This window comes from Lutjanus erythropterus, chromosome 17, assembly GCF_056507025.1.
Source record: "Lutjanus erythropterus isolate fLutEry1 chromosome 17, fLutEry1.hap2, whole genome shotgun sequence".
Lineage (NCBI taxonomy): Eukaryota > Metazoa > Chordata > Actinopteri > Lutjaniformes > Lutjanidae > Lutjanus > Lutjanus erythropterus.
The window spans coordinates 16,017,882-16,037,606 of record NC_139333.1 but is presented as its reverse complement, the minus strand read 5'-3'; the positions used below and the strand labels follow the sequence as shown (position 1 = coordinate 16,037,606).

The window sequence follows — 19,725 nt, the reverse complement described above, 5'->3', positions numbered from 1 at the left end:
TTTGCTGATACAACAAATATACTTGACAAATTATAGGATCATTGTGTAGGATTTAGTAGCATCTAGCAGTGAGCTTTTGGAACCCTTTAACACTTTGTGTCACTCTCCCATTCAAAGTGTGTAGGAGAACCTACAGTGGTCACAAAACCTGCACAACACATGAAACGCCGCATCTAGAGCCAGCGCTTAAGTTTGCACCTTCTGGGCTTCTGTAGAAACATGGCGACCTCCGTGGAAGAGGGCCTGTGCCCTCTGCAAATATAAACAGCTCATTTTAAGGAAAAGAAAACACAATGATCCTTATTTTTCAGGTGAATATTCACTGATGAAAACATACTAAAGAATATCACATTCTATTTCTGCCATTAAACCCACAGAAATTTTACACACTGCACCTTTAAAGTACATTGTTGCCCTTTTCCACAGATAGAATAAACAGGAATCCTACTCAGTGGCCTAGAACTGTGGGTGTTACATCAACGTATATTCTCATTAAACACAGAGCCATGTTACTAGTTCCAACTAAAACAACCTAAAAAGTGTAAACCTACCAATGAGGATGCTGTATAGAATCCCCGGCCTGTCAGAGGGAGGTTGTATGTTTCTGTCTTGGTCCACAGCTTGAATGGGTGGAGTCACATTGAGGGGACTCACCTTATTCTGGAAATGGAAACAAGCAGAGCATTAGAGTTGAATAACACATCCACTGCCTGCAAATATAGCATGAAGAGGATACAGTGAGCGAGAACTTGCAGCACAATGGCATACAGTAGCAACATTACACAGTATATGAAAATAACATGACTTTACTTTGTGTAGTTTCATTTTCGAGAGTGAAAAACAAAGAAAAAAGAGACGATAGAAAACTAAGAAAGAAAGAATCAAACAAACAGGCAAACCTGAACTCGTGGAACAGCGCCAGCTTTAATTTGCATCGTAAGAATAGATCCCTTCGATCTTTAAACAATTTTTTCAATGCAACCTAGTTTACTAGGAACGTTTGCAACAAAAACAGCTACTGCTTAAAAGCAACAGCTAAAAATGGGAGCGATATTAAAGAAATTTTTTGGTGTTCTGTCCCACTGAGTTGGTCCAAGGTATAAAGAAAAGCTTTATCTGTGCTATTTATTTATGTAACAACAAGCTCTGAGTAGCAAAGCAAGCGAGAGTTAAACAGAAAGCTGACGAAAAGGAAAATCAATTGTTGGCACAAACACACTGTAGTATATTTTAAATCACAGCATGTATGCACGTGCACACCCACGCACAAAATTCTGTGTACTGTATGTGCGGACAAACAAATTGTAGAGCACCGAAAAACACACAGAATAACAATTAAGACCTATGTATATTGTGCAGATTTATTGTATATATGTCCACCTACCCTGTATACACACACACACAAACACAATTCAGGAATCTGCAGGCGCGAATGCCTCGTAAGCCCGAGAGGCCAGGCTATAACATTGACTTATAATAGTGTAAAATGCTGAGGTGTGGGCAATATGAAGATCCCAACATGGGAGACGTGTTACATGCCTATAGGATGAAGCCTACAATCAGTAAAGCTAGAAACTGTCAAGCCAAGTGCACCAACAAGACTGCTCATATTCCCAAATGTACATGAATGCATCAGCACACGCCTACACACCCATGTACACCCAAGTGTATGCACTGTATGCGATAGTACACTCATACACCTGCTATGATACAATACTTTACCATCACACCTGTCATGCAGCACTTAAAATCTACTAGCCATCATAGAGCAATATCTCCTGTTGCCTGTCACTGAAAGAGGAGAAGAGGGAGACGCAGGCAGAGAAGGAGTTATGGCGAGTAATGAAGTGGAGTAAAAGAGGGTGTAAATATATGGAAGGGAGATGAATCTGCCAGGAGGTGTGAGTAAACAGGGAGCAAAGAGAGATGTAAATGCAGCAAAAAAAAAAAGAAAAGAGGGAGTTGGGGAAGGACAGCCAGGTTACTGAGAAGACAGTGATACTGATACTGCAATTTTTGCTTATGATAGCGAGAATCATTTTAAACACCACCTCACAAATGATAAAAAAAAAAAGATAAAGCACTGATAATGATATACAAGTATAATAACTCAAGATGAGAAGATGACAAAAGATAGTCCCAGACAGTATCACCCACCCTGACAATTAGGATAAGATCACTGACATTGTTACTATAATCACCATCATTGACAATAACACCGTCTACATTTACAGGGACATCATTATTCCACTATTATTCAAAATATGTTGACATTCATCAGTATATTCCATTTAGATTTTCTGAATTAAGCCTTACAATAAGATTACCCATATATATGATTTAGAAATGGATTTAAGTAGATCAATTATAAATCCTACTCAGCGCCAGTAACACAAGGAGTCCCACAAGGTTCTGTTTTCAGCCCACTGCTATTTGTGTTTTACATGCTGCCTGATATGACTGACTCCTCCCTGACCCTCTCTGCATGCTTAAGGGATATCAAATTCTGCATCCAACACCTTTTAAAACTCAGCTGCTCTAGACTACTCTGGTCGTCACTGTCTCTAATATAAATAAAGCAAACAGCATGAAAAACTGCATTATAACTTGTTTAGAACAGTTTATTAATGATTTATAAAGTGTTTACAAGCTAATTATAAACCATTTATAAATGGTTTGATTTTCTGATTAAGACATGTGGGATATGCTGATATAAGTTAGGTTTTAGGAGCGTTCTTACTCCTTACATGCATTCGGCATGTGCATTTCAACTGGGGCTTTTATGGCAGTTTGCCGAACACAGTCTGCCATTTGTTGGTGGTCAGAGCATCTTTGTTGCAAAGAAGCTAACTAGTTTGCAAAGCTGGAAGAAGAAACACATTTTAAAAACTTTAAAGACCACATATAACACAAGCAGTAGGATGTGTCATGAGGTTAACTTCTATCACTTGATATAAGAGATATAAAATCACCTGAGTGTTCATTTTCATTAGTCAAGTAATTAGCTTAGGAATATTTTTTTGGAATGAACAAAAAAACAGAATATTTTGTGCATGTAAACATAGGCCTTTTCAAGATGGCTCTGCAGCAGTTATTCTTCTCTTAACAACAAGAAGACAAACATAAAAACACTGAATTAATTTAAGATGTGAAATGCTTTGTTTACTTTGTTTTGGAAGTATGGCAGCCTCAGGTGAATAAAAACTGGTTGACAAAGTTGTTAAAACTTGCCAGCAAAAGTGACTGTTATTCAAACTAAGCTGCAACACATTTACTTTAATCTTATCCTCAAAAAGGCTAATTTGATACTTGAATGCCCTGAACATCCACTCCACAAAGAGCCTGACCTCCTCGCTTTAGACAACCACTTCAGAATTTTAGACTTGTTCCTTTTGAAAGGCTCAACCTTTAACACGTTCTGCCTTTCTAAGAAACTGATAGCACAGCACTTGAAACTGAATAGTGTCTTGCCTTAAAACAGGGCATAGATGTTGTATATACACACAGCACTTCAGTCATGAAGTCTTGATCAGGCTTTAATCAAACCTTTTTGTCAACTTTTTATCGTTGCAGACCTTCTACATCATGTACCAAGCTGTGGAAACACTAATATTATATACACATGGTGAAAGGGACAGCACAAAGGACATGCGATTGGTGAGTGACAATAATATCAATAATGACACTTAACTGGCCAAGGTATCCTAACTCACTGGTATGCCTTGAATTATGGCTGCAAATACAAATTCCTTTCACTTTCTTAAAAAGGAATTAAAAATGACCCATCACACAAGACTTGCAACTCAACATCAGTTACTAGTAACTTTACTTGGAGTTGAGAATTTTGACGTGAAAATGCTTGATACCTTCTCCCAAGACTAAAGAGTAGGTTATTTAAAGTGTTTGCCGTAAATCAACCGACATTAATCCTATTAATTCTCAGCAAATCAACACTAAAGCCCCCAAATCCACTCTGTTTTGAACCAACCCAACAGCATCCAATCAAGTTGCAGGAGAGAATCATGAAAAACTACCTTGATCATACTAAATGCCAGTTGGAAAAAAGACACAAAAGATAAATTTTGTTCACATACATAAACTATGAGGTAGTCAACAAAAAAAACAAAAACTGCAGTATGCAAAATGTATGTGTAGAAAATTAGAGGTGCAACAACTTCATCTGACATTTGAAGTTGCACAAACAATATGTTGAGACCAATATTGGTACATGAGGGAGGACCAGGACTACAAAATAAAACAGGAAATAACCAACAAAAAACCCCAAAAATATGACACAATTTCTTTTTGTTTGTTAACACTCTGCCTCCTTTGTGTGTGAGCCCTGACTTGGAAATACTGGGCTTACGAGAGACGGTAAATAAACTGTGAGATCAGTTACCAACCTTAGGTATAATGAAACTAGATAACTCAAGGAGAAAGAGCAACTTCTTTCCTCAGGCTGTTAGACTCCTTAACTCATCCTCAGTACTCTACCATGTAGACTTACTATTTATTCACACAAACTATACAGTGTATAAATTTTGTATACAATACATTTTTAAGTAGCAGGAAAAACTACAACTTAATCTTATTATAAAACCATAGGGTGTAAAAATGATAAACACATCTACCTTGTATCTTGGGAGATGTGCTTGCTTAATGATACAGGCCCAAAATGTGGACCAGTAAGCAGACACAACAAGCTGGGCAGGTAAGGTTCAAAGCCTCTTTACTCACTGGGCTTTCAGGGCTTACTGTCAGAAACACGCAGGCAGGCAGGATCAGGCGAGCAAACGCTGCAGAATGAGCAGCAGGCAGAATGCGAGCAACAGGTATCAAGCCGACATGAATGACTCAGCTACTACGACAACAAGGCAACAACACCTGGCAAATGTGTGAGGGGAAACTGCCTTTATATATACTGTGGAGCTAATGAGCAAATGAGCAGCAGCTGTGCAGGCAGGTGGCTGATCCCGAGAGCAGCGAGGAGATCAATAAAGGAGAGAAAAACCCCCAAGGGCATCTCGTGGTCAGGTGAGACTTTGTGACAACCGCTAAGCTACATTCCTCGTGGCGCAACAGAGACACAGCACTCCCCTATCACATAAAAAAATAACAGATGGCTATTTCCACAATGCAGAGCACCACCGCAGTGCTGCAAAGCTGTAGTACCGCTTCTTTTTTTATGCAACTTGTAGCCAATCAATTGCCAGTAGTCTGACGTAATGTCAAACTGCACGATTGATCAGGTCTTGGGAAAGTTGTTTACTGTATTGTTCAATAATCTATGTTTCCCTTAGAGCCATAAATTTCTGAGTTGCAGAGGCAGCAACGTTTTTTGAAGTGGATGTGTGAACGTGGCCTGACAGCCAACTCCTCGGCATAAATGACCAGCATCTCGGTGTGGTGTGTATGTGTGTTTTAGTGTGCGTCTGTGTGTGTATGTGTGTGTGTGCGTGTGTGTGAGGGATGGAGGGGGGAAAGACACAGAGAGAGAATAGTTATGTTGGCTCTGAGGCTCTGAGGTTGTCATATCTTATCAGTCTGATTAGGACTCAAACTATTATGGTGCCTTGACTCTCCTCTATGTTCATTCCTCTCCTCACTTCACCTCCTCATCTTTCTTACACCCAGCAACAGCAGCTCTTTGCTGTCCTTTACACTCATTTCCATCTATCTATCTATCTATCTATCTATCTATCTATCTATCTATCTATCTATCTATCTATCTATCCTCTTAAAAGGAAGGGCTTGAAAAGGAACTGTCTGACAGGGTTCCAAGTGGAACCTACACTCTTAAAAATATGGTTTCCAAAGGGTTCATCAAGGTTCTTTGTAAGTCTAAAGGTTCCATTAAGAACCCATTTCATCCAAATAACTCTTTATGTTGGGTTCCAGGTAGAACTCTCTGCAAAGGTTCCCATTGTAATCTTTGGAAAATGTTCTTCCAGACGCCAAAAAAGGTTCTCTTATGAGGACAAGCAAAAGCACCCTTATGGTTTGGTTAGCACCTTTATTTCTATGTATCTATCTGCACTCTTAGAAATGAGGGTTCCACAAGGGATCTTCTTGTTTCTGCCCAAAACTATTTGCTTCCATAGAGAACCCTTGGGAACACTTTTTTACCAAAAAAAAATCAGAACCAGAAAAGTTGGTTCTCAGCTGAAACCAAAAGTAGCAGGTTTTCCTAAGGAAACAAAGTGGGCGTGTTATATTCTACAGGTCATTGTGTATTGCACTGCGCCCCCTGTTGATGACATGTTTGATTACAATGGCACACTCAAAACTAGTGGAAACATGGACTGGCTCACTGGAAATAACCAAGGTTCCAAGGATCTTGGATGGAACCGGTTCAGGAAACAGAGCTAGTTTAGTGGAAAAGGGCCCAGAGAGAGTTTTTGGTCTGTCTGTCTGTCTGTCTATCCATCCATCCATCCATGCTCCCTCTTGTCCTCTGTCCTCTTTTCTCTTCAATGACAGTTTGAGGGGACTAAGCGTGAACCTCGAGCGTAAACTATATTCACTGTATTGGTGTTCATTCAAGCAGAATGTATCAGAGAACTCATGTTGGGTGGCTTCAAAGTCTAGTCTTAATCAATCAAACAGGCCCCCTGGGAGACAGCTGTTTTGAATAGAGAGAGGTGCATTCAGGCGAACTTAATAGGAGAGATCATGCTGCTGGCATAAACAGGCATTTATTTGAATGACCTGAAATTGTTTAGTGTAAGTATGTGATTGTTTGATTATCCGTACGTGCTTATTGCTGCCTGTGCTGGCTCTTGAGTTCTTTGACTTTTGATAGCACTCAAACTGCTGCAGCCGCCTTATTCATTTTAATGAGACTACTACACTGGCAGTAGAGGTGTCACAGAATATTCAGCCTGCTCATTCCAGGTTGAATACTGCGCACGGTGTAGCACTGTGCTGACTTTAATACCTTCCAACGATCCAGATGGAGAAGACAATTATTGCTGCTGTGATACGGTTCAAGAGTTGTAAAATCCTTCATCATTAAGGGTTTACAGCCTTGTAGATGGTCTTGTTGTCTGATAAGCTCTCAAACTCATGGATGTATTCAAAGTTTAAGTGGTTCGTATTTCATTTTCTCGTAGTACACAAGCCATATATTTACACCTTCTTTTACATACAGTGCATCTGAAGATATACAAATGAAAATGCTTTCATAGTGTTTATTGCATTTGAATATTTTCCACTCTGCAGCAGATTAGGTCTTTGAAAAGGTCAAAAGACATTTAATTTTCATTTGGACATAAATATTGCTTGTATTAATTGAATATTAGGCTACACTGTTCATATTGCGTTTTCATATTTGGATATTGTCGACTAGACAGCAGGTGAAGTCAAATGCCATTTTTATTTTCAAACTGACTTACGTAATTTCATAAATGGAAAATCAGGTTGCTTTGTTTATATTGCATTTTAATTTTGAAATGTTACTTGACATTTGAGTATTGTTCACAGTACAGCAGGGTTACGACTTTGAAAATTAAATGCCAAACAGGTTTTCTGTTTTCATTTTGATAAGGTCACAGAATGACAATGAAAATTTGCAAACTGGATAATTCATTTAATGTTTTACTCAAATAAAATATACAAATGTGTTGCATTGCTATTGTGGGATTATTTTTTTAAGTTTCAAGTTTAAACTATCATTCAAACAAACCTCAGTGAGTCCTGCGTTTGACTCCCTTATCCGCGTCTATACTCATGATACTATTTTCGTCCTTTGACTCCTCTTACTTATTTTTACCCAAACCATGATATTTTCCAAAAAAGTATTTTTGATGCCTAACCCTAACCAAGTAATCCCAGTGGACTAAACCTACCCAACCTTAACCTAAGAAAGTCATTTTTGTGCCTAAATCTTGCCAAACTATGACAGTTTCATATAATATGCAGGCACACCTGGTGCACCAGTGAACACGTTCCATCCTTACCGTGTTCTCAGCACAGAGTTCTTGGCAACAGACTCCGTTCTCTCTTACAAAGTTCAGGTCCTGCAGTTTGTATTGCAGCCTTACGACAGAATTTATTTTAATTTTTAGAAAGCTCTCGTCAGAGCTGCAAGAAGATATTATACAACTGTTTCACAGAAAAAGTCCATGTGGAGTGCCCAATTTCCTTCCAAAAAATATGAAATTGTCCAATTAAAGTTAAATTCTGAAGATAGAGAACATGAACTAATCATCTCAGTCTGCGTCCAATTAATAAAGAATAGTCATGATTGACAGTAGGACAAGTACAAAAAGGAGGCTTGTCAGAATCAATGGTTGGCCCAGATTTTACTAACAGACCTTTTTACAGCAGATATGTTGACGAGCAGGAGCAGGACAGGCACAGGTGCTAACATTAACTAGTCTCTGTTAATGATGGCAAATTAATCCATGTCAGTGAACCATGTACAACTCAACGGCCCTGAGAGTACATAGGGCACAGTCATCGTGAATTTGAAAGTTCCCATGAAGTACATCACCTATACACCTGTATTTGGCAAAACAATGGCAAAAAAGTTGTTTTGTAGATATTCTCGGGTATTTTAATGGTATTTCAGAATTTGTCTTCTTCTGGAAAACGGTTCAAAACAGTTAACTCTTCCGACACTCAAACTGCATCCATCCATTGACACCACGAAAGCATGGAAGAAGACTGCTTTTTATTAACTTTATAACTTTATTACACTGATTTGTGTGAAACTAGGCCATATTTTATGGAGAAGACCAAATCTTGGTGATTTAATTACATAGTTTTGTGATGGACAACTACTGCTACCATTAGCAGCTTACTTGTTGCTAAAGTAGCTAATCATGACTGTTAGCTGCTGTTAGATGGTAACCTAACTTAGCCTCAGCAACCTTCAAGTGAACATTCTGACTGGGATTTAAGTATTGAGGTAGAATATGAAGTTTCCGGATGAAAAGTTTGTTGCTAGCCAGTAGCTGCTGTTAGCTTGGCCAAACCCAGCAAGAAAATCTTGGTACTGTAGCCTGTTCCCTGTCATCAAACTGGGCTCTGTTGGTCTCGGAGGCTGTTTTGCTCCTGGTAATATGACCACTTTCCTTCCTACATCCCTGGACCGCTTTAGATGCGTTGTAGAGGGGCATAGTGCTGCTGGCTGTTGTAAACACCTCTCTAGCTGCTTGTTTTTATGGGAAATACATGAGCAATAAGAGTTCTGCTAACCATTTCAAGGTAAGTCTAAGTACGTTCGTGATTTTTCTGCTATAAATCAAAATGTGTGCTGTGAAAAAAGTCATCAGATTTCCTAAACATGAGCTCTAAACTGACATCTGCAGATGTTCCAACACCTGTAGCGAACAGGGATCACGGTCTTGTTCAGAGTGAAAATCACCAATAGAAAGGAGGAGCCATTTCTCTTTACTGCTGTGCTGTGTTGTAAGATTATAAATACTGAAATCAGAGAAGCATCTGGAGTCAGCAGCAGTTGTGTATTGGGAGCAAATTGACAAGTGAGAACCAGCCTTTGTGTTTGATGCGATGTGTTTTAAGCTTCGCTTCAGATTTTAAAACCCCTCAAGTATTTTCCCAGCACAACTTTTCTCTGTGTGTCTGCCTTTTTCTTTCTCCATGTTTGATTCCCCCTTCCACCATCGCTACCTCTGTATCGTAAAACCTGTCCTTGTCTTCGTACACTTGCTCCCTCTCAAAACCACGAGGTGTAAAGTTGATTTACTCCTGTTGTTCCTCGCTGCGCCTCTCCTGACTTGGAGAAAATCGTGTGTGTGTGTGTGTGTGTGTGTGTGTGTGTGTGTGTGTGTGTGTGAGTGAATGAGGAGAGATAAGAAAGAAAGAGAGGTTTGAAGGCAGAGAGTGTCTGGAGTAAAGTGAGCATATGTGTGTGTGTGTACATGTGACAAAGATCTCAGTATAAACAAAGAGATGAAGTAGACAATGTCCAGTTCGGCATGACTGCTCTACTGGCTTGACACTGTTAAGAGGATGTGTGTGGAGGTGGATGTGGGGGTGTTAAAGCATGAACGCACTGCTAGCTTGTCACCATCAAGGGTGTGTGTGCGTGCCTTGCCTGTGTGTGTGTGGTAAGGGATGAATGCTCTGCTGACTTGTCAGAGTTGAGGATTTTGCCTGCAGCAACTTTGTCTCATTTACAAAGTGGTATTGTAACTCGCTCTGGATAACAGCATCAGCTAAATGCCCGAGATACAAATGCAAAACGATATACAGCTGTGTAAGCATAAATACGTACCACGGGGTTTAGGACTCACTTTTAAATAACTCTACATGAGATTAACAGTACAAGAAATTACAAGACATAACATACAGTTTTAGAAATAAGGCTGTTAACTAGAACCATAAAGGGTTCATAAAGGGAGAACCCTTTTTGATTCCTGTCAGAACCTTTTATAAAGGTTTCATACGCCTTTTTGATTGAGGTGCTCTCAGGGCAGGTTCAGAACCAGTTCTTTGTGTTTTGAAAGCCAACGAACCAGCTCTCAAACTGGTTCTAGAGTAGCACCGACTTTTTGCTTGGCCAAGAGTAAGAACCACTATGCCACTGAGAACCTTCTACAGAGAAGCTTCCAAGGGGTTTATTCTAGACCACAGTAAGGGGGTTCTACAAAAAAACTTTCTTTTTTTTAGAATCTACCCAAGGGGTTCTACTTAGAACCTTCCTATATTACAGGGATTTTATCTAGAAACCAGTGGGTTCTACTGAGAACATTTTTATATTCCATGGGTTTTATTCAGAATCCGCCTAGGGGGTTCTACCGAGAACCCTATTATATTATGGTGCAAAAAACCTTGACACACTGTTGATAAAAGTGTTCTTTCAACAATACTTGAGGAATCTGTTCTTCCAAAAAGGGCTTTGGGCGAAAAGTGTTCTTAATGAAACCCTTAGTCTTACAAAGAACCCTTGACAAACCCTTCCTGCAAAAAAGGGTTCTTCAGACGCAAATGGTTCTGGGTAGAACCCCAGCCCTTCAGGAAGAACCGTTCTGGAACCCTTCTTTCTAACAGTGGAGACTTACTTCAACATCATAGTCAAAAACAGTCTCTTAGGTTAATTTAATATACAAGCTTTCCTTTTAATTGTGCTGCTGAACAGCATAACTTTCTTTTATCAAACAGTACGAATCTGACAAGAAATTATGTGCAAAACAAAAATGATTGAAACACTTTAATCACCTATATAATTATATAAACCTTTTCTTTCAGTTGTATAACTCTACAGGCCACATTATGTGACTAACACCCCCTCATTATTAAAATGTTCTTGTATCACTTGATGCTAATCTCCTGTGAAAGCTTCACATCGTTTCTGCCAGAGTTCATAGACAGAACATATTTCTGACACATGGATGATTTTAGCATTTCTTTTCATCATATAACAGCTAGTTTGCAGCAACAAAAGTTTTAAATGTCAAGTTGAATGAATAACTTTTTCCATATTTTTACCTAAACTGTAGGAGAGATACCGTCACATTCTGTCATGTTTAAAAGCTCAAAGATTTGAAAACAAAAAGACAACAGTTGTCCATGGCCAAACAAGGTCTCGTTTTGAGGCTTATGGTCTATTATTATGAAAATCAACAAAATAAAGTTGGATGATTTCCCTCGTTATATTTCTAAATCACTGTAACCCTAAAATAATTGAATTTCACTGGATTTCAAGGGGCTAACAAATTATTGTATACCAAAATGCCACTGTCAGTTCTGAAATGAAATAAAATTAAAAGCATTCTGAATGTTCTTTGATGTTGATGAATCAATTTTAAGGACAACTTTTAGAAATTAGAAACTTAAATTGTGGACAAATTACACAACTCAATTTTTCGAACTTCAGATTGCATCTAAGATGAACTATTACAAAAAAGTAACATGGCTGCCTGAAAAAGATAAGTGAATTCAACAAGGTGTTTACTTGAATTAACTTTTATTATTATGTTTGCACTTAACAGGTGATTAGTTGATACAACTCTTATTTTAATGTTTGTGCAACTCAACATATCAATACAAGTTTATTGTTATTTACTAGTTACTGTAGTAATGATTAATCATAAAGGTATAAAGCTGATGGGATTGTTTTGTCAGCTTCACCTTTGGCGCCCTTAATTACTTTATTCTAAGTTTATTCTAAGTTGTACGGAACTCAGATACATGTTCAAACAGCTGAAGTTCCATATGCGCACAGTTCCTTTCAGGAACATTACCATTAGCTCTAAAGACTTTGTTTGTTGTTTAAGCTAGGTGAAATTGAAAATGAGGTTATTTTTATTTGCTGTCCTGCCAACCAGGATATAACGGATGCAAATTTTTACTAAAAAAAAAAAAAGTCCTATATTTACTTAGCTTACTTTAGCTGGATGAGTATGAGAAACTTGAGTTGTGTTTTAGAAACAGAACCTTTTTTGCAGCAGACTTTATTTGTCAAGCCTGAGAGAAAATATTCTGTTTTAAACAGAGCTATACAATAGACTGCAATTTCATAATTAGTCTTGTAAATCCATGAGGGCTTTGTACTTTGTGTGCAGAAAGAAAATCAATCTGTTAACCTTATCTTGCTTAACTGAACATTTTAAGCAGGCAGCCAGGACTGGCTTGTACATTTTTACAGTGCAGGAGCAGCATCAGTTGTTCAAGGTCTTGGAACTGAGCTAAATATGTGTATGTATGTATAAATAGACAGAGACCATCATTAACAGAGACTAGTTAATGTTAAACATAAACGTGTAAAGGTTGCCTTATGTTATAAAAGTGCAGTAAATACGAGGGCAAAACTAAAAATAACAACATACAACCAAGCACACACATACTATCATTGTCTGGTGATGGCAATAAGTAACGCAGCAATGCACACAATCACAGGAACACAGATAGCAACGTGACATGTGCACCATATAACACAAATATATTACAGTAAGTAATATAGATGCAGTACATAACAGGTGCACACTTACCGGTTCTGTCAGCTCCAGTACATTAGCTCTATACGTGATGGGACTACAGTCACGGGTGTTTCCCACAAGTGTACAAGGCAGAAACATGGGACCCAAGTCATCTCCATCCAGCACGTCCACAGTTAGAGTGGTGGTGGCTGTACGGCGCTCACTGGGATAAGGGGCTCGGTCCTAGAAAGAGAAAGAGAGCTTTTATTTTATTTTTGGATGATATCGCATTCTATTATGGAGATATTTGCATATCTGTATCTTCACGCCTTGAATAGAAAATGACCACAACACCATCTCGCTGAATATTTTCGGAAAATCAAATCAACAAAACTGCAGGGATCTCTGAATGCCTTCAAAGGCTGGTGTCTACTTTACTCATCATCTTCATCTCTATTTATACCTCATCAAAAGCATCCATTCATTTGTAACTGGTTCAGAAGTTAAAACAAAGTAGTACTGAACCATTTTCTTGCCTCTAATCTCAAGCCTTGTCTCACTGACCAGTCCTACTGTTGTTATTTAAGAAAGATAAGCATACAGTAATTATCATACAGTAATTATCAACATGATATGGGCGAGTCATGCATGCAACAGATTTTTCCTGAACACACTTGTGCCAACTTAGTCAGCTCAGGCAATCTTTTAACATCTCATTTCCACCAGTTAATCGGATTTACACCCCAAAAGACTTTTTTTTTGACATGTGTAAAATACTGCTTCAAATGTTCGTATTGTACTGTAATTGCAGCCCTGCTCTTCCTAAACCATTCATGACCTCCGTACATTTGCATCCTGAAAGATATTTTCAGTAATCTCACAAGTGTTACGTTTGTATCTTCAAAGACATTTTCATGATGATCTCATAGGTGTTTACTCTCAGCCAGGGATGGAATCTTTGCCTGAGGCAAAATCATCTGCTGTATTAGCTGAAGCCACATTTTTATTTCTAGCCTTTCAGGACAAGAACTAGAAATATGGCTCTATTCTTTTCTTTTTAACTATACAAAACCAAATACTCCATTTAAACATTGGTTTTATGTTCTCATTCTTTGCAAATCTGTGAGATCACAATACATTTGAATGTGCAAACTGGATAACAAAGACATTTCTACCCTATAGGATTTGCACTAATAAAGGTTGCAAACGGGTCAATATACTCTGACCGCACAGTACCCCTGAGCCACAGTTAGCTGTTAGCCCATTTCTATTGAGCCTGGTTGGTTAGTTAACTGTTAAGTTTAGCTTTAGTGTAGCTAGCTAACCTGGACAGGAGACAGACACCAACTTGACCGACTTGTTAGCCCGTCAGGTGAGTTAGATAAATGCTGCCGGCAAGGTGAGGAGATTTTTTAAATTCATCTATGAAAGTTGGTCAGTAACTCAGTCTACATCCCCTAGTGGCATAATGTGGTACTACAACAACACCAAAGGGCATCTTCTTCATACAGCAGCACATGTCACTCATCTTTCACATTGTCTGTTTTAAAGATTTATAATATATCAAATTACCAAAACATATTTTAATTGAGTTTTGAGTGATTATTGGCATCCACAGTGCGTTTATTTGTAATGTCAAAACAAACGTTTGAGGTCTTGATATTAAACCACAGTTAAAATTCTTGTATTGCACAAGACTTAAGTCTTCTGATTTAAAACAAAATCTGATTTTTTTTTAAAAGGGGGCATTCAGTCAGAAAAATACAAGCTGCTCTTGTCATTTTATCTGAATGAACGCTACAAGATTTAGAAATTAATTACATTTAATACTGGTAATATATTCCAGTGGAAATGTTTGTATTATGTAAAGGTGCACATCAAAACGTGCATTTGTTGTTACACGCATGTTGTTACACACACGTAGAAAAATGGGTGTGTTAACAGTGTTTTTATTTATTAAGTTTTTATCTAGAAGAAAGCTTTCAGGGCAGCTCTTGTAAAATATCAACAAAACAAGTTCAGACACCAAAAGTAAAGCTTTTTATTTCTGCTAAGGCATTTATGTGCACCCATTTTTAAGTCCAGTGTCTACTTGTTGATCTGTTTTCGGTTCCTGTCATCCAATTACATAAAAAGGTAGCTGCTTAGCAAATTCACAAGACACACTTAACCGACTTTTTCATCTGAAGGGTCAATATCACTGCTGTGTTTTCAGTTTTTATTTCAAGATAATTAAGGCATAAACAAACCATTTTTTATTTAGTGAAGCTCTCAGAAGAAAATAGCAAATTAAGAAATCTACAGGAAATAATAATCAATGCAACCATCACACGCCCATCCTGTATTTAGGAAAAACCATAAAAAGAAAATATCTGCTATTTCAGATTTGTGCTTGTCATCTTGATTCCCATCTACTTCACATTATACAGTATGTGGTTGTGTCTGCATATCCGGCAGCTTGCTGGAGATGTCAGCATTTGTTTCTCTCTTTTTCGGAGAAGCAGGTTTTTTTCCCCATTAAACTCTTTTTGTGTTCAACAAACTTGACAATTGGCCAAACAAGATAAGAGACATAAAACCTTAATTAGGTTTTGTAAAACTTGTGTTTTAGTCTAATTGAATTACACCTACATTAAATGTTTCTCTATCCTTGCATTACATTACGCTCTCCTTAGTGTCAATCACCTGACAGTATGAAGAAAGAAAGACAGAAAGACAGAAAGAAAGAAAAAAATGGGGGCGCCTGCTGGAAAGTGATCACTCCAGAACATGGTGCCTCACACACTTTATTGTATCATCCATGTTTTTGTGGGGTGTCTTTCATAACAGGGGCAGCAGTTAATTTCAAGCAGCAACTGACACCATAAAGAATCTAATTATATACTGCATGCATTGCAAAATAACTGAGGAAATGTAAACTAGACAGCAGCAGCAGAGAAAACAGCCTCCGCAGTAACTGTAAACACTGGTATTGTATTTTTATTCTCCAATTATTCAAATTCTCCCCACACTGCAGGCTTTAAATAAAGTCATCTCCACACATGTTGTTTGTCACATGTAGCTATCAGATATAATAATAAACTTTTCCGCTTTTCCCCCCAGACTTTCAGAATTTTCCATAAGTCAGATTGTTCACACATGTTATTTGACTTAACCGAATACTGTAGTTTGACATTTTGGGAAATGCTCATATTAGGGCTGCCAACTTTAACGTGGAAAAAGGAGGGACATCCTGCCTGTGACCACAGGTGCAGGGATTTTGAGTGTCAGACATTTTAATTCCTGCATTCTGGTGAATTTTCATGCACCGCTTTGTGCTTTTTATGCAGAATACGGCATAGTTGCATCAGTTATATTGAGGATTCATTCATCAGTTTGTCTGAGTCTTCATAAACAGGGTAACAATGATGTTGAGTGACAGACGACTTGCCTGTCATTCTGATTTAATACTTCTCAACTATGTCTCATGAAATGGTTTTGGTTTTATTATTTCTCATGTCATTCCAAGTATGTGAAAATGTAGTGTTATGCATTATAGTGGAGTAAGCATGAAAATAAAGGACAAACTGTATCCTGTCTGGATTCAGTATGGGACAGTGCATCTTATTTTGAAGATGGATATTGTATAACTGTACAAAATGTGAAGTCACAGCTAGGACATGGTAGCTTAGCTTAGCATGAAGCTTGGAATCAGGGGAAACAGCTGGATTAATTACTGCCCTGAAGAGAAGAAGTACTAAATGAAGCACATAACCACCCACAAAACAGCAAACTTTTAATTTTTATAGTTCAGTTTTACAGATTAAACAAACTGGATACTTTGTTGAATGAGCTGTAGAGGTGATGGTAAGCAGAATTTGCTCCCATCAGATGGTCTTTAAGCTAACTGTGTCCTGGCTGTAGCTTCATATTTATCATATTATTTAAGTTACTGAATAGTTTGACATTTCTGGAAATGCTCTTATCTGCATTCTTGCTGAGAACTAGATATAAAAGATGGACACCACTGTCACAGCTGTGCGTTACATGTGAAGCCGCAACATTTTTTTTTCTCACATAACAGTACCTCTGAAAAGGTCAGCCAAGGTTTTTTTACCCTGAATGATTACACATCGTCTCCAAGTCTTTGCTCAGAATTTAAATTCAGCAAATTCACAGCCACTCAAAACACCCTTAATATTGCATTCACATGAACAGTGAATATGTCAAGCTTTCAAGCAGTCAGAAACACATTAATCTTTCACTATACTGTTGGCTTTTAATAATGCTTTCAGGGTAAATGGGCCTTGAGACGTATGAATATTTGCCAGAATACTTTTGTTGAGAACTAGAGGTTTTATAAGCAATGTTTTCCTGTCACAACAAAATCTTTAATGGTGCAATCAGCAACTTAAACAATTTTCTGTCATGCCTCAGTTTAGTTCCTCGCTACCACCATTCCCCATGAGTCTGTTTTGTGTGCTGACTACAATTATATATGTACTATATTGTAAACCACTTTTATAAATAAAACATACAGAGTGTTGTGAAGTAAAAGGAGGAAAACAATTACATTAAGAAATACATTATGATAATTAAGGATGCACTTATAGTTCTCTTAAGGCTGACTCAACAGAGCAGAAATGCTCCAAGGCTGTTTAACATCAGTGTTATCATGATAATAAAAATTTACATAAACATAACAACACTCCAGGCTGCAGACGATACTCCCACTCAGTCAGGGAAGAGTTTCTCCAGACATCCTTTATAACAGGTCTCAGATGAAAACAATACCCTTGAAAAATTTAGATTTTTTTTTATATTACATGAAAAAATGCTTTATCACACCCAGAACTGGTTTGAGATTAATGCAGGCAGAAATGCACACAGATATAAAAAAACAAAAACCACTTACGTTTGCCTGTATGATGACCAGGTACCGTGTTATCTCCTCATAGTTGAGCCTTTCTCTGAGAACTACGGCCCCAAACAGCGTCAAGGGGATGTCAAAGGTTCTGTTTGTTGTCTGAAACACACACAGATACATGACAAACACAAACACGGTGAGTTAATTACGGGGTCAGCAATTCATTTCTCCCATTTTTTTTTTTAAATATTGTCCTCTATCAGCCTGCCAAGATTTCAATTGTATCCTGAATGATAATGAATAGAGAAGTTTCACAGCTAAAGACTAACACATTTCTATGAGATTGGTCATATTTGAACAGAAAAATAAAAGAGATAGAATAAGGAGTGGGAAGGAATCGACTGTGAAACAGAGATTGGCCTCCTCCAATCTTTGGAACAGTGTCGCCTTGATTTTAACAGCCTCCAGTTTGCTCCTCTGCCCTCAGTTCCTTCTCTCTCTGGAGCTCGTGGTTGAACTCTTTACAAAAGGCTGCCTAGATCTCATAGTCCATGTGGGTTTCACTTTCTGCCAGTTCTTCAAGTCCTTTTCTCTCAGAGGAGTGTTTGCTGCAGCTCCAGGATCGCATGATGACGCTGATCCTGTTTGGTTTCCTCAGATCTGAGTTCAGCTGAACACTCCTCTGTGGCCCTGGAAGACAGCCCCAGTGATCTGTACAACTTCCAGCTTTTTCTGTCTCTGTCTGGACTCTCGTGACTTTCCTTCTCAGTTCATTGTTGACTGAGATCCTCCAGCTCCTGTTTGGCTGTGGTGAGCTCAGTGACAAGCATCCGCCTTTCAGCAGACTTTTTCTTTTTGTGTCCTCAAGCTGTTGAAGAAATTCCTCCATTGTTGATTGACAGGGCATCTCTTCTTTGCTTAACTCGTGGGAAGTCAAGGCTTCAGCATTCTGAAGCTCTTTCTTCAGCTCCCCAGTTTCCAGTTTTGCATGGCCTCTTGGTCCTTTCTCTCGGCTGATATCAGAGCTTTGGAGTGGTCTTTTAGCTCCTGGTTCTCCAGCTGAAGGGCATCCATGTCTCTGGAGACGACCCTGATCTCAACCTAAATGATCTTCCAGACGTCTTTACTAAAAACACTTTTGTCTGGTAACACATATGTTTTCCTGCAGGGCTCTTGCATATTTTTTAAAGTCCAATTCAATGTTTTTTGGACCTTTTGATGACCTCAATATATAGAATTTAAGTCCCAAACATTGTTGAAACACTTTCTGTGTCCTAATCCTTGAAAGTCCTTGAAATTAATGTTGCCTGCACACCGTGTGAAGGACCCACAGCACCTCAGCTCTTTGTGTTTCTGGAGATGGCACAAAATTGCTTCATTTCGACTGCTGAAAAGTTGTGAGAGAGTGAGAGGAAGTTTTGGATGTTCTATGTGCAAACAAAGCAGGTATTAGCATAGCCTCACAACCTGCCTCTGTGTACCACTGATGCTTTTCAAATTTTATGTGGATTTCAATGACTTTCCACCCCATAAGCCCTAACACAAATGCCCGTTGGCATAAATTGCACCTTGTTATATTTCCTGTTGGTGCCAACCACTTTCAAGACTTATCTTTCTCTTTGTATCATTAAACTCGTATCTCCTCATCCTGGCTAATCTTTAGCTTTTTATCTAGCTAGCAACCATGACTGATGATAAAGAAAAATTGACAAACAACCAGAAGGGAATGGCGGAGGCTCCCATTATCAAACAAATACACAGTAGACTACTGTCAGTGACAGCAAAGCCTTAAATTCACCATCATGACCTTAGTATTGATTTTACTTCAAGACCTTTCAGACTTCTCAAGGAGCTGTGGGAATGCTGATCTATGTAGACGTGTGATTTTACCTTATAGCAAGAAGATTCCTGGGTTCAAGTCTGGGTTTGGACATGGCTTTTCTGTTTGGCATTTGCATGCTTTTCCTATACTAGAATGTGTTTCCTCTGTAT

At 38.4% G+C, this 19,725-nt stretch overlaps 1 protein-coding gene and 1 pseudogene across 1 annotated transcript in view; both read right to left on the bottom strand.

Moving 5' to 3' along the window:
• Positions 1–19,725, bottom strand: part of LOC146312021 (protocadherin-15-like) — a 232,436-nt gene that overhangs the window by 140,256 nt on the left and 72,455 nt on the right. Inside the window, exons 8-10 of the mRNA XM_084740319.1 lie at positions 17,782–17,892; positions 12,960–13,130; positions 552–660 (exon numbers count right to left, since the gene is read on the bottom strand). Coding sequence (XP_084596445.1) covers positions 552–660; positions 12,960–13,130; positions 17,782–17,892 — 391 coding nt within the window. The remainder of the gene's footprint in view (positions 1–551; positions 661–12,959; positions 13,131–17,781; positions 17,893–19,725) is intronic.
• On the bottom strand, positions 17,993–19,537 carry LOC146312022 (uncharacterized; annotated as a pseudogene).